Source organism: Rattus rattus, chromosome 8 (genome assembly GCF_011064425.1).
Source record: "Rattus rattus isolate New Zealand chromosome 8, Rrattus_CSIRO_v1, whole genome shotgun sequence".
In the NCBI taxonomy this organism is placed as follows: domain Eukaryota; kingdom Metazoa; phylum Chordata; class Mammalia; order Rodentia; family Muridae; genus Rattus; species Rattus rattus.
Window position 1 is genome coordinate 5,024,454 of NC_046161.1, and position 14,853 is coordinate 5,039,306.

The following is a 14,853-nucleotide window of genomic DNA, read 5'->3' on the forward strand; positions in this document are numbered from 1 at the left end:
TAAACCCCACAGGGACTGGCCCTGGGCATATTTGCATTTCATGTTTGCATAATGGCTGCAAATTCTTCCAACCTTTTTCATGTTAACTAGGCGCATTGCCTTCTGGGGTTTGCACCATCCTGTCATGGATGGTGCTCAGTAATCAAGAGGGCAATATCTGCTTTTATGTCAACAAACTTTCCAACTGACCCAGTGCGCTGGACCTCTCTTTCAAGCCCTTGCCAGTTTCACTTCCTCTGTTTCAAAGCATCAATTTGGAAAAATTGTTTTTTTTAAATGGCTGTTGTTCTTTTGAAATACCTTAAAATTTGATGTCACACCTCTCTGATTTTTCTTAGGACTGTGAGCACCCCAGAAGAGTTAAAACACAAAATATTTAGATCAAAACATGACACAATACTGATAAAAATGATGGTCCCAGAAGGTAACCTGTGGGACTCCGTCTATACTCGCCATCTGAAATTCTAGGCAGCGTTTCTGCCCAGTGGAGACTGAGCAGCGTACCTCTCTGTTTTCGACAACTACAAGGTACACTACTGGTCACTCACTGTCTGTCTCTCTTATAAGTCATAAAACCCTCAGAGGAAGAAAAGCTAATATTCTCCAATGTTCTACGGCCTCAAATTTCTAGTTGCCAACCAAGCTCAGGAAAGCTACAAGAAGAGTTGATTGGCTATTTTTCTATTTTAAAAAGCTAAAAATTAGATTTACTGAGTTATGTCTGCATTTAACATAATCCAACCACATCAAGTGTGTTGCTGCAGGGCTCGGTAACTCTAAGTGGCATGTATGTGAAGAAGACATTAAGAAAACAGAACAGCTGTATATGCAATAGAAACACAATTTGATGAATAGATACTTTAAAATCAGTCTTGGGGGGGAGAAAGATAGCAAAAGTTACCTTCAGTTACAAAACACTTTAAGCCACTGCTGTATAAAGTAGCTAAACATGAGAACTCAAAGGAAAGTAACCATGTGTTAAACTTCCTATCCTACGAAAGAAAATCATATTTGAACACATTTCATTTGCAATAGTGTTTGGAAAAATTGGTTACCACTGGGGTTGAGCAATTTCAAAAAGCAATTAAAAAATAAAGTACAATGTATTCCTGAAAACTATTTGCAATGTGGTTTACATATTTTACTTATATTTGTCTAAATATGGGCCATGACACTGATGTCACCCCAAGAATTAATAATACGGCAGCTTCCTGGAAGTAATGAACAGAATGGTCTTTCGTGGCTGGTCTCTTCACATTTCTCTGAAAGTGTCAGTTAAAAGCTTTCAACCAGTTTAAAAGTAATGCTTCCCCCCACTTCGCCATGAGTCGTAAGAAGGCAAACAAACCTGTGTTTAACAATAAGGTCAGCGTGACATGAGGCAACCAGAGCCAGTAAATCGAAAATGAGGTTGACATTCTGGGACTCATCCAGCAACCCTGCAAGAGTTTTCCAGACACCCCAGCTGCACAGAGCTTGAAGGAGCCTGGGAGCAGCCTCCAGTCATGGCCAGAGCTCTCTTTGGAATGCTGTCAACTCTAGGAGGAGAGGGGAGCTTGCAGTAAGCAGGAGCTTGCTGTTACTTAACTGTCATTAATGCCCCCATAAACTCTTAAACTCTTGCAGGGAAGAGAAGGATAAGCAACGAAAAAAACCGCTCTCGGCATTTTTTTTAAATGGAGACAAAAATCTAACTGTGTGGCCCAGGCCGGTTTAGATTGTGAAATCCTTCCTCAGCCTACACAGTTCCGGGGTTCCAGGAAGGCATCACCACATAACGTTTAGCTTCAGTTTTGAAGAACTAACTTTGCAGAAACATAGTCCAAGGAACTGGTGGTCTGCACGGTCCCCACCCCCCGCCCCAACCCCTGAGTCTAAATAAATGTGGGATTCAACATGAGTCTGGTTGTCTAGGTCTTGTTCAACTTGGATTCATATCATCAAGTGGACTGCAATTCCTATCCAATTGCCTTCCATCCTGTGGACGGATCGTTAGCTGCTCTATGGCTTTGTACTCATTTTTACTTTAAAGGCCAGAGGGTATGAAATGATGCTGTGGTAAATAAATGGCAGGCTGAAGGTAGAGGTAGACATTGAACTTGTCGCCAACCTCAAGTAAAGACAAAAGCAACATCATGGATTCCTGGCAATCTTCTGCTAATGGAAATTATGGCATGACCTAGTGTAGTGTGTGTGAGAAACCTGGGAGTTGACATTCCTTTCCTAGAGTATCCACCTTTGGTTTTCTTTTGGAATTTAAGAGATGAATATGTTTTCTATGTCTGAGAGGTACATCATAGGAAAGAGAAAGTTATGTCTTCCCTAGTGTCTTCCTCTTGTCCAACTCCTTCTATCCTTAGGAGAGTGGCTGCTGAGTTATGCAGTAAAAATGATGTGTTTTAAGATAAGAAGTAAAAAATTGTGAAAATATATTCCTAAGTCTTGAGTGCTTCATATACATGAGGCTATGAAATTTTTAAAGAGATTAATGGGTTCATATTCTAGCCCAAAATCTGATTGACAGGGAAGACAGAAATGATGCAAATTGCCTATGTGTTCCCAGCAAAAAAAAAGAAAATATACCAGTTATCGAAGGAATTAAAGCTATCAGATCAAGTGGGCAGGGGGAGCTCTTATAATAATCAGAACAGCAATTCTATTTGGGGAGTTGATTTCATCATGAGTTTTGAACCCTATTGTCCGAGGTTATACATGAACTTAGAGCCATGACAAGAATAACTTTTAGCACAGAACATAGGTTTATGAGAGAGCTGTGCTCTGTGTAAGCTGTCTGGATATTTAAGAGTTATTGGAAACTGTCAAAAACTAAAATACTATTGCTATTAGATATTATAACAAAGGGTGATATGCTCTTTAAATTTCTTACGAATCAGGCCCTAAACTCAAAGGACTATATTTCATTCAGGAAAATAAATAAAGTAAACATATCAAATTAAAAAAAATTTCATCGTAAACAGTGGAAGAAGGAAAGCAACCAGACTTTCCAGATTCCTGGCTTCACCAGTGACTAGGACAGATTAGCATGACAAAGTTATAATAAAAGTATGGCACAATGAAGATAAAACTATGGAAATGCCATTTCTGAGCATCTGTGCATATATGCAGATATATATCCTGTGCCTATTATTTGCAAAGCAGTTTGGTAAGGTTTAATGAAATATGTCATTATTCTTATAAGTACAATAATATATTACCCTTATATAGCCAGCAAGCGACCAAGAAGTGAGCAGGGTCATAGGTTAGCCCTTTATATACATCATTAAGTCTGTCTCTACAGTTGGCAATAATTTAGAAGTTACAAGTTGATTTACTGTGGCTATTTAAAAATATTTTATTTCATACATGTACAATAGTAAGACGTAAAGTCAAGTGAGAAAGTACAATGGAAAAGCATCACCTAACTAAACGTGCCATGTTTTAAACAGCAGAATCAAAATAGTTCCACAAAACGATACTGGACACAGAATCTCTTTAGACACAAGTCATTTTCTAACTTTGTAAATGAAATATGTCAGGAAGCAAAACCATCTAACCTTCAAGTGTTTCCTGTGTTCCTAAGCTTTTATTTTACCTTAGAGCAACCCAGAGAACGTGACCTGCAGAACAGAGATAAAGGTTACAATGACTACACACGCATGGAGTCATCACAGTTGGAAATTGTAGAGTAAAAGATCCAGAGATGAGATAACTTCCATTTGGTCAAGCCATGCTCTTCTGAGAATGTTTTTCTTTCTAAGCTTAGAAACATTTTTAAATATTAAAACTTGGTGTTCAGACATTTAAACTATGTATGGAGATCAAGATCAAGATCAAGAATATCAAATGTTTTTAGGCAGCTGCAAAACAAGGGCCACACTAAAATCCAGTCCTGGGGCCAACATACTTTATTTCCTCATTGTTGAATGAAATTAGAGAGTTTTCATTATTTTGAAAGTTAAACTGTGCTGGTATACAAAGATAACTACTATCAAATTAGTCCTTTAACTCAAAGGAAAACTGATTGAATAGTGAATAATAAATAATCGAATAATGATCGTATCCAGTGTTTCAGGGTCCATCGCTTGAGGAAAAGGACTTGTGACATTGTCCTTGACCACAGTCATTCACCATCTCTCACAATGAATACAACTGCCACAGAAAAAATATTCCCTAAGTATCCTATTTGAGAGATTTTAAAAGTATTTTATTGTCACTATATTTTTGGAAAATGGTATTAAAATCTTTACCAACATGCAAAAATACACTAAAGTTTAAAGCAAATGAATGGCCGACAGTTGCCTGGATTAAATAATTATTAATTTAAAAATACAATCTTTTCTAGCACTTATCTCATTCAAGTTGTACATAAGTAATGTCTCACACCTATCAAACTTTAAGGATTTATTTATATACCACAGATATTTGATGATCCTTTAGTTAGCAGACATTAGATTTGTACAACTCATAGCTATAACCTCTTGAGTTATATACAGTTTTCCTTTAGCTCCAGGTTCTATTAAAGCTTATTCATGTGTTTTCTTATGCTCACATTAGGCACTCCAAAATATTTGTTGAATACAATAAAAAACGAGGGAAAATTTTTACATCAAAGTTTCGAATACAAAACAATGTCAGAGTATTTAACTGCCTATAGAATCTTTTATAGGGAAGGAAATAATATTCCATTCATTCAGTTCAGAACAGGAAACAAACCATTCTTTTCCTAAATGCATATAAAATGTGCTCCCATGATGTAGTCAATAAAAGGCAAGTTGCCATGGGATAGGGAAAATATAGCTTAGAAATGAAGAGAAATTTTCAGATAAAATGATTGATAAAGACACAAGAAGGGTTTATCAGTATCACCCAGTAGAACCTCAGCAGGACAAATGTCACAGTCAACTCTTTGTCAAGAAACACTGCCATCTGTCCTAAGCACAACCCCTAGACCTATGGACCATCAAAATGATGCAGTTACATATTATTGTAATTTAAACAACTTCTGGGAAACATACGAGGGATCCAATCACTATACGAAAGACAGAAAAACTATACAGGAATGATAGGGGCTCTTGAAGGTTGACATGTGCATGGGTCTGGAGTCAAGTTCTAGCAGAAATTTGTTTTCTTTCTTCCTTTTTTTCTTTTTTGTTATGTAAAGATTGGCATAGCAGGCACATAACAGCAGCAGAGTAAGTTGATGAATTAAAGAATAATGGTTAGGGGTATAGCCCAAGGAATCAGATCCTGCTTTGGCCTGTAAAGTGAAGTTTGCGTGTGTCTATGGAGATTAAGAAGTGCCACGCACCAGTAAAGAATGCGATGCATTTCAGACATATTGCAGAAGGAGGCATGTAGGTCAGTCAGTAGCAGGAGCATCTATTTTCTAACGCTGACCATTGGAGTGCCTGGGTAAAACTGACTGACTGCTCTAACCAAGGTACTGCTGTGCAGGTGGGCCATTATGATTTCCACATGCATGAAGGGAACACACGCCAAGGGTCTCCATTAGTCCCCGTTTTAATCCCTATTCCAAATATGCTAAAGAGCTCACTATTTATACCATGGTGGTGTATGTTCATATGTGTGACTTGTTTTATTAACTAATATATCTCTAGTGACTCATCTTGGAAAAAAAACTGTCTTTCAAATGAATATTTTAAGTAGCAATGACTAAGTGAACTGTGTGTTTTATCATCACTGTACCTGGCTGTGTGATTTTATGCAAGTATCTAGGTTTTCCTGAAGCATCTCACTTAGAATTGGGTCATAGGCACTCAAAACTTTTCACCTGAGACTTGTCTATTTCTAATGCATCTTTCAGATTTAGAGGCACTAAAAATACTTTCCTCCTGAGATTCACTCTCTACATTTCCCAAGAGAAACACATAATAAATAATGGTATTTATCCCCCCTTTCCTTTCTCCCTCCTTTCCTTCCCCCAGCCTTCTTTGATAAAGTGTCAATAAGACAATATGACCAAAGAAAGTGTTTGTCAAGAGAATGCTGTCATATCATTCTTAAAAAGCAAGGACATGGAACTACCAAGGGAGACTGACTTTGTAAGGTCAGCCAACCACAGGGATTCCAATGAAAGAACAGACCTCATGATTTCTGTCTCTATTCACAGGTCTTATTTAAAGACAGCCTACCCCTAAACCCATCCTCAATAATGTCACAGAAACTGTATGGCTGTCATTAACTCTGTCATAAATCTGCTTCCAAACAGAGCCTTGAACACAGTTCGTCTAGCGTTAAAAACATCAACTCCTTTCATCCCTGGTTTGTTTTTGTTCCTTTGCTGCTTTTTTTTTCCATTAAAAACCCTCTGAAAATCTGTTTCACATCACATTTTTGGCTGCCGTTTTAAGAGTTCCCCTTTGGAAATATAAGCAGGAGACCAAAGGTACTACGTAGCCATAGCCCGTTTGGTAGCCTGTGGTAATTGCAGGTAGGGGGTTTCTGCCCTTCCAGTGGAGAGCTGTTAGATGCGGAAGCTAAAGATCCTCATCTGGAAAGCTCAAAATAACACGGGTGAGATATAGTTTACTTATACAATCAACTTTAGTCCTTTTTAACCATGTAAACTCTCAAAATATGGGTGCACAAAACACTTTAAAAATTTTGCTTAGACATCACAAAGGAAAATCCGAATCTCATTGGTTTTCTCCTAAGTTTACAATGTGATATGTATACACGTAAGGCTTTCAGAAGGACATTATAAAGACACAGAGCTGACTGTCCTGACTGAGACAAAATGACACACCACAAAATTCAATTTTTGCAGAGGAAACAAAGAAAAGTCATCACTTTTTGTGAAAGAGGAGAGGCTTCACCATGCCCGCCAGGATCTTGGGCAACTGGGCAGCAATAACTTCAGACATCATTTCCGGAAATTCCACAGCCAGTGCCCGGGATTGGATGAACGTATTCAAGCAGTACAGGTGGAGCTGTTTCACAAGCTGTTGGTTCAACACGTGGGTAGAAAACATGAGAGAAACAATAAAATCACTTTGTTCAAATACGATAACATTTTTCTAATGCTGGAAACACCTATCTAGATGCTTGTTCTTACCAACATGCAAACAACGCTTTCCAGGCTCCAGGGTAATATGGAAAATGTTTTATGTGTATGATGGGGCATGCTGATAGTATGTTATTTTACAGATTTACTTATTTTTGTGTTATGAGTATGAACATGCATTCCTTGCATGTAGTGCCCATAGTAGCCAGCAGATGGCATCAGATGCACTGGAACTGGAATTACAGATGCTTGTGAGCCACCCTTTGTGTGCTGAGACCTGACTCTGGTTCTTCTGTAAGAACAGCAATGGCTCTGAACTGCTGAGTCATCTCTCCAGGCCCAAGCCTGCCATATTTTAAGGTAATAAAATTAGCTACTTTCTCATCACTTAAAGTAAACATTTTGATTTAATTTTCAACACTTTTTCTTTTCAATGCATGTATGCAGATAGAAAGGGAGTATTAAATACCTAAATTTTCAAAATGCAATTATTTCATAAATCCTATTTGTTAATCATACTTTTTCAGAACAATGGACTGTTTCTATGTCAATAACCCAACACAAACCATGGAGTTCAGGGCCTCAGGCATGTGCCCTAAGCAGTGTATTGTTGAGCAACACAGCCTTGCTTTAATATTGACTTTTGAGGCAGGGACTTGCTAAGTGGCCCCGATCACCTCTTTCTCTGTAGCTCAGAGGAGTCTGTGAGCATGTGAGCTCCCTGGGGACTACAGGTCCATGCCAGGCTCAGCTTCCATTACAATGAAATATGTTATGTACACAATTTTAAAAGTGTCATACTACAAGATCGATCACAAAGGAAAGGGAGGAAGCAGAATCCAGAAACTCTTCAACAGGCATCTTGCTCAATTATGTTTCCATTTTTGACTGAATCAGTGCCCTTGGTTTTTACTGGAAACGTTGGTATTGCTTCCTGCTGCCTGGCATTTCACTTCTTTTCTTGATCATTTTCATTTTATTTTATAACCTTGTATCTCATTTCCTTAATTTTCCCCTCATTTGTCACAAAGCCATAATCAGCTTCTCTGAAGGACTGTGAGAGGTCACCCCAATATGGTTGTGCTTATTAGCCACTCCCTAGCTCTACTTTCATCCTGGAGCTGATGTTCTGGAGACCCGTGAAGCCTTTCTGGTCCTGGTCCAGCGCTTCTGACTGATCCTTTCCATCATTATGCAAGGACATCACCATACATAGCTTCTGGCTGGAATCCTCCTTGCCTCCAGCTCTTTGTTCCTTTGTGACACGTCCTAATGCAGTTTCTAGGAAAGGTTATATTTGAGATAAACTCTGTAAGACTTTACAAGTCTGAATCGCTCTGATGGTGGCCTTTCCATTGTTGGAGTATTTGGCTGGTGGTTTTGCTCCCCCAGACACTGGTCATTGTCCTGTCATTGTCATAGATGCAATGTCATCCAAAATTCTGGTAATTTGCACATGACTTGTTTCATTTCTCATTTGTATGCTTAGAATGGTCTTCTCACTCTTGGTATGATGAGTTTTTGTAGTGTACCTCGAATCAATTTTGAGTTCCCATATTCTATTCCCGTATAGTTAGACAACTCATATCTTTAGCAAAGAGTAGGCATGCAAGCCTGGAGGATTGTTACCAGTTGAAGGTCAGTATAAACTACAAAGAAATCCAAGTCTCAAAAAAAGGGAGAAAAAAAGAACTGAGAACCTTCAATTTCAACAACTTCAGTAATAATTTCTCTGACTGTAGCTTTTCTTCTGAAAATTCCTATTAAGTTGAATTTGAGGATGAAATTTGTACTACTGATCTCTTAAGATTCCTACCTTTTTCTCTCTGATTTATGTCTTAGGTTTTAAATAATGTTTCTACTGAGAATGTCCTTTGTATTTCATTACTTTTGTTGAATTTTAATGTCTTCTATTTTGAACTTAATTATCCCAAAGTTTCATTTATTTATTTAGTTAGTTTTGCTGAATACCTGCTCTTGAAGACTCTCTGTTGTTTGTTTGTTTGTTTTGACACAGTGCCATTGTGTATCATTGATGCTCTGTGAATTTGTCTTCTGCACTGGTGCTTTCTTCCTCAGGTTGAGCTTTTAAAGCCTCCTTTACTTTCTGCTTTTCATCGTAAAGGTTTAATTCAAGTGGCTCATCTTCTTTGCAGGTTGCTCATGATTCAGGCTCACAAGCTGACCTGGTGACTGGGGAGCTTTTTCATGACTTTGATTCTCATTTTATTTGTTTTTTTTATATACCAGCAATAAAAGCTTGTATCGAATATGTCTCAGATAACCATATATGATCATATGGTTAATGTAAGGTCAACATTGGTCAATATGGTCAACATATGGTCAACATCAAACACAACATTATGATACTGTCTTTTAAAACCCAACTACAAACGAGAATTTGGGGGAACCACACTGTGATGACTAATATTGGTCATCAACTAACAGGATCTAGAATGACCCAGAAGATAAGCCTTTGGACACATCTAAAAGGGACTGTGTACTTTATATTAGCTTCTATGTAAGCTGTGAGAGATTAGGTTAATAGCACCACTTCTTAGGCTTGGGGTCCAGACTATCTAACAAGGAGCTCCCAGAGTTCATTTCAGAGCTCCCAGAGTTCATTGTGTGATATGTGGTGGTTTGCAGTGTTTGACCCATAATGCCACTGCATCATTAGGAGGTACGGCATTATTAAGGAAGTGTGGCCTTGTTGCAGAAAGTGTGTCATTGTGGGGGTTGACTTTGAGGTCTATGCTCAATCTTTGCCCAGTGTGGAAAAGACCTTCCTCCTGGCTGCCTTTGTATCAAGATGTAGAACTTTCAGCTCCTCCTCCAGCACTGTGTCTTCCTGGACACTGGCCATGATCCCCACCATGATGATAATGGACTGAACCTCTGAACCTGTAAGCCAGCCCCAATTAAATGTTTTCCTTTATAAGAGTTGCCTTGGTCATGGTGTCTCTTCACAGCAATAAAAACCCAACTAAGATGAGAAATTCACAAAGTTGTCACCAATAATCTGTTAGACAAAAATATTTACATCATGCAAGCTGTCAAGAAGTTTTGTAAGTTGATAGAAGCGTTGTGAACTGGGGACCACCCCTTTCTGTCTTAAGCCAATTGCCTTGATCAATTCCCGAATATAGCTTGACCTCATCTCCTCAAACTGGCTTTGACTTCTCAGGCCTTCCAAAGGAACTGCACAAAATAAACAAGAAATAGCAGTGAATATACTTCTGAGCCAGATAACTAACATATTTTATACATAATTTCTAAGTTTACACGCGCGTGCGCACAGACACACACACACACATAATTTTAAATAGAAGCAATTAAGAAGGAAAATAATAGTGGAAGACAAAATCAAAACAGAAATCTTTTAATTGTCAAAGAATAGGTGAACAACTTGCATTTCAGACTTATATCTATGAATTATGCATTTAATGTTGCATTTGCTCAAAAGAGGCCTTGGCATTACTATAAAGACTTGCTTTAAATACCTAGTTTTATTTCATTTATAGCTTTATTTTGGAACTTCTTATTTTATTTTTCTCTTTTTAACAACATTTATGTTACTTTATATAGCTTTGTTTTCATGTAAATCTCAACTGTTTCTTATTAAAATTGATCTTGGCAACTTTATCTTCTTGTTGTAGTTTTAATATTGCTTTATTATATTTATTACTGCTTTCCTGCTGCTATGAGAAAAGTTATTATATTTGAGTATTTATTTTATATTCATTGATTTAACTCTTATACCTGGCCACTTTGTTTTCTTTGTATATTTCTAATAGTGTGTCTATTGTCTTCTTTCCTGTAATTGTGCCTGTCAGCTGTCATTCATTTCCTTCCTTCCTTCCTTCCTCCCTTCCTTCCTTCCTTCCTCCCTCCCTCCCTTCCTTCCTCCCTTCCCTTCCTTCCTTCCTCCTCCTTCCCTTCCTCCCTTCCCTCCTTCCTCCCCTCCCTTCCTTCCTTCCTCCTTCCTCCCTTCCTCCCTCCTTCCTTCTCTCTCCTTCCTCTATTCCTCCTTCCTCCTTCCTTCCTCCCTCCCTCCCTCCCTTCCTTCCTCCTTCCTCCTTCCTTCCTTCCTCCTCCTCCTCCCTTCCCTTCCTCCCTTCCTCCCTTCTTCCTTCCTCCCTCCCTCCTCCCTTCTCCCTTCCTTCCTTCCTTCCTTCCTTCCTCCTCCTCCTTCCTTCCTCCCTTCCTTCTCCTTCCTTCCTCCTCCCTTCCTTCCTCCTCCCTCCTCCTCCTTCCTCCCTTCCTTCCTCCCTTCCTTCCTCCCTCCTTCCTCCTTCCTTCACTTCCTCCCTCCCTCCTTCCTTCCTCCTTCCTTCCTCCTTCCTTCCTCCTCCCTTCCTCCTTCCTTCCCCTCCTCCTCCTTCCTTCCCTTCCTCCCCTCCTTCCTTCCTCCTTCCTCCTCCCTTCCTTCTCCCTCCCCCTCCTCCTCCCTTCCTCCTTCCTTCCTTCTTCCTTCCTCCTTCTTCCTTCCTTCCTTCCTCCTCCCCTCCTTCCTTCCTCCTTCTTCCTCCTTCCTTCCTCCCCTTCCTCCTTCCCCTTCCTCCCTCCTCCTTCCTTCTCCTCCTTCTCCCTCCTTCCTTCCTCCTCCTCCTCCCCTCCCTCCTTCCTTCTTCCTTCCTCCTTCCTTCCTTCCTTCCTTCCTCCCTCCCTCCTTCCTTCCTCCCTCCTTCTTCCTTCCTTCCTTCCTTCCTTCCCTCCTTCCTCCCTCCTTCCTTCCTCCTTCCTTCCTTCCTCCTTCCTTCTTCCTCCCTCCCCTTCCTCCCTCCTTCCTTCCTCCCTCCTCCCCTCCTTCCTCCCTTCCTTCCTTCCTCCTCCTCCTTCCTTTCCTCCCTCCTCCTTCCCTCCCTCCCTTCCTTCCCTCCCTCCTTCCTTCCCTCCTTTCTTCCTCCCTCCCTTCCTTCCTTCCTCCCTTCCCTCCTTCCTTCCTTCCTTCCTTCCTTCCTTCCTTCCTTCCTTCCTTCCTTCCTTCCTTCCTTCCTTCCTTCCTCCTTCCTTCCTCCCTCCTTCCTCCCTTCCTTCCTTCCCCTTCCTCCCTCCCTCCTCCCTCCTTCCTCCTCCCTCCCTCCCTCCCTTCCTCCTTCCTTCCTTCCTCCTCCCTCCCTCCCTTCCTTCCTCCCCTCCCTCCCTTCCTTCCTCCCTCCCTCCCTCCCTCCCTCCCTCCCTCCCTTCCTCCCTTCCTTCCTCCCTTCCTTCCTTCCTCCCTCCCTTCCTTCCTTCCTTCCTTCCTTCCTGACAGGGTTGCATGTAGCCCAGTATTCAGAACATTATGTAACTGCTAATGACCTTGAATGCTTGTTCCTGCCTTCACTTTCCAAATGTTGGATTATGGACATAAGCCAACATGCTCAGGTCTTCTAGCTGTCACTAATCAATCAATTCATTGCACTGTTCAACACTTACATAACAATATTAGCTAACAACAGTGGTGGGACATGTGTATGTTGGATGATTTATTTTGAAGAGAATTGACTTTGTCATATACATTAACTAACAATTTGGACATTAACCTTTGGTCTGCCTTCGTGTGTATTTCTGTGCTGGGATTAAGATGAGCACTGCTGTTCCTCTTCAGCCGTACACAGTTTTAGCTCCTTTCTTCCAAATCCTCCATAGATCTCTTATACAAGAACATGGTTTTCCACTCTCCCCTTCCACACCCTCTGATTCCAGAGGCCAGAGTTTTGTGCTGTTACCTCTTCTTTTTTGCTCTCCTACACAGGAACCTTCAGCCTCAAGCAAACATTTTCTGAAGCCATGTGTAGATCCAAGAGAAAAATAGAAAACCTCCTCCATCGATGGTTTTCCACATTAGTGACATTTATTCTGCACTATTTCTGTAAAGACGTGCTCCGAGGTTAAAGATACTGCTCATACCTAGCTTTAAAGCCCAATACTTCCCCTGCCTCTCAGTGTCAGCTGCTTTCTAAGTCTCTGGGATAAGGAAACAAACCAAAGAGAAATCAAAGAAATAACACTTCGGCTTTCAGTTTGCAGCTGCTCAGATTCTAAATATAGAGGGGTTTCTCGGGAGTGATTCTTGCAAAATTCAATAAACATGAAATTGTTTTTACGCATCTCTATGGATGTGCAGCATGCGTCCCTACCAGACCTACAGTCTGTTCTCTCCAGTTATGTCAGACTCTAGTCATTTCACACAATGCACTTCTACAGCTTCCAAACCAATCCTCATAACTAACTCACCCTGACATGAGAACAGGAAATTATTCTTCTTAGTGATCCCTTCATTAGGAGATTTATGAGAGCCTGTGTGACTCTGCTGCCTGTTCCTGCAGAGTTTTGCATTGTTTTTTGTGGCATACAGCAACTTTAAGTTTGTAATAAATTAGCAAACATCCCCTTACAACTTTTCCATTTTATTTATTTATTTATTTATTTATTTATTTATTTATTTATTTATGTGTGTGTGTCTGTGTGTGTGTGCGTGTGTGTGTCTGTGTGTGTGTCTGTGTGTGTGTCTGTGTGTGTGCCTGAAGGTATACTCACACCCACGTGTGAGTGCTTGCAGAGATCAGAAGAGGATGGAGGATTCCTCTGTACCTGGAGTTGCAGTGGCTGGGAGCCACCCTGCAGGAATGCTGGGAGTCAAGCTGTGGTCCTTTCTCTGCAAGGACCATTCCACTCTTAACTTCTGAGACACATCTCTAGACCCAGAGTTTTGGTTTTGCTTTTGCAAAGGTAGTTCCTATTTGAGGTTTGAAAAGTTTATATTTCTTCATAGTTTTTAAACAATTTCAATATTTGTATTTAACTTAATTATCTGGATATATAAAGAGCTAAATAAACTAATTTTTCTAAATATGAAGTCATTTCCTCTTAACACCACTAATTTTTTAATCATTGACTTTTGATATGTTCGCCACAGTATTTAAATTTCTGCTTGACAATTGAATGTGACCATCCGTCTCCTGGACAGTAAGAAGTATATGGCACTACAATTCTCCTATCTTGTAATGCTGCACAAGCCTAGCATTAAAGCCCAATATTTCCCTTGCCTCTCAGTGTCAGCTGCTGATTTAAAGATGCTTTTCCAGAGATGTTGTATAGTTCTCCCCACTGGCCAAAATGTTACTCCAGTTTTCACTAGGATGCATAAGATATGTAGGTGCATTCGTGTGGATTCCACGAAAGCACCTTGCATACTAAGGAACTGACTCTTCCTTCCCATCCCAAGCTCCCTTCCTCAGCCAACTGAGATTTGTGCTACTAGCAGAAGTCCCTGAAAAGATCCTGCTGAAACACTGAGGTGACCTCATCCTAAGTTCTTAGCGCCCAGTGACTCACTTTCAAATCAAAGAATCAATCATACAGCTGAAGGCTGAAGCCGCCGTGTGTGGGAAGGGCACAGAAGGGCTCAGTGCATGCATGTGTCTCAGGTCTTGCATCTCCGTGTGTGGGAAGGGCACAGAAGGGCTCAGTGCATGCATGTGTCTCAGGTCTTGCATCTCCGTGTGTGGGAAGGGCACAGAAGGGCTCAGTGCATGCATGTGTCTCAGGTCTTGCATCACCCAAACTTCCACCCATTCCTTATCTGCTCATTTCTAGTCAGATGCAACGGAAGACTGCAGGGCACATGACAGTGCAGCCACTACATGGGAGGAAGCTAAGTCTTTCTTGTTTACCCCTGGGACTGTTCGAGTAACACACACTCTGCTGATGCTCCAAGTCAGTGATCCCTGAGGCCATCTGCTGTAACAGTCAAACTGTTCTCACTCACTGAAAATAGTTCCAAACAAGAGTGTTCGTGAAGGCGTGGTATGTTTAATAGGAAGCATAACTTGATTTCATAT

At 40.5% G+C, this 14,853-nt stretch overlaps 1 protein-coding gene across 1 annotated transcript in view; it reads right to left on the reverse strand.

Annotated features, from left to right (window-relative positions):
* Positions 1 to 3,327: 3,327 nt before the first annotated feature.
* Pgr (progesterone receptor) overlaps positions 3,328 to 14,853 on the reverse strand; it is a 66,399-nt gene continuing 54,873 nt past the window's right edge. Inside the window, exons 7-8 of the mRNA XM_032909448.1 lie at positions 10,068 to 10,225; positions 3,328 to 6,962 (exon numbers count right to left, since the gene is read on the reverse strand). Of these exons, the coding sequence (XP_032765339.1) occupies positions 6,807 to 6,962; positions 10,068 to 10,225 (314 nt within the window). The 3' untranslated portion in view covers positions 3,328 to 6,806. The remainder of the gene's footprint in view (positions 6,963 to 10,067; positions 10,226 to 14,853) is intronic.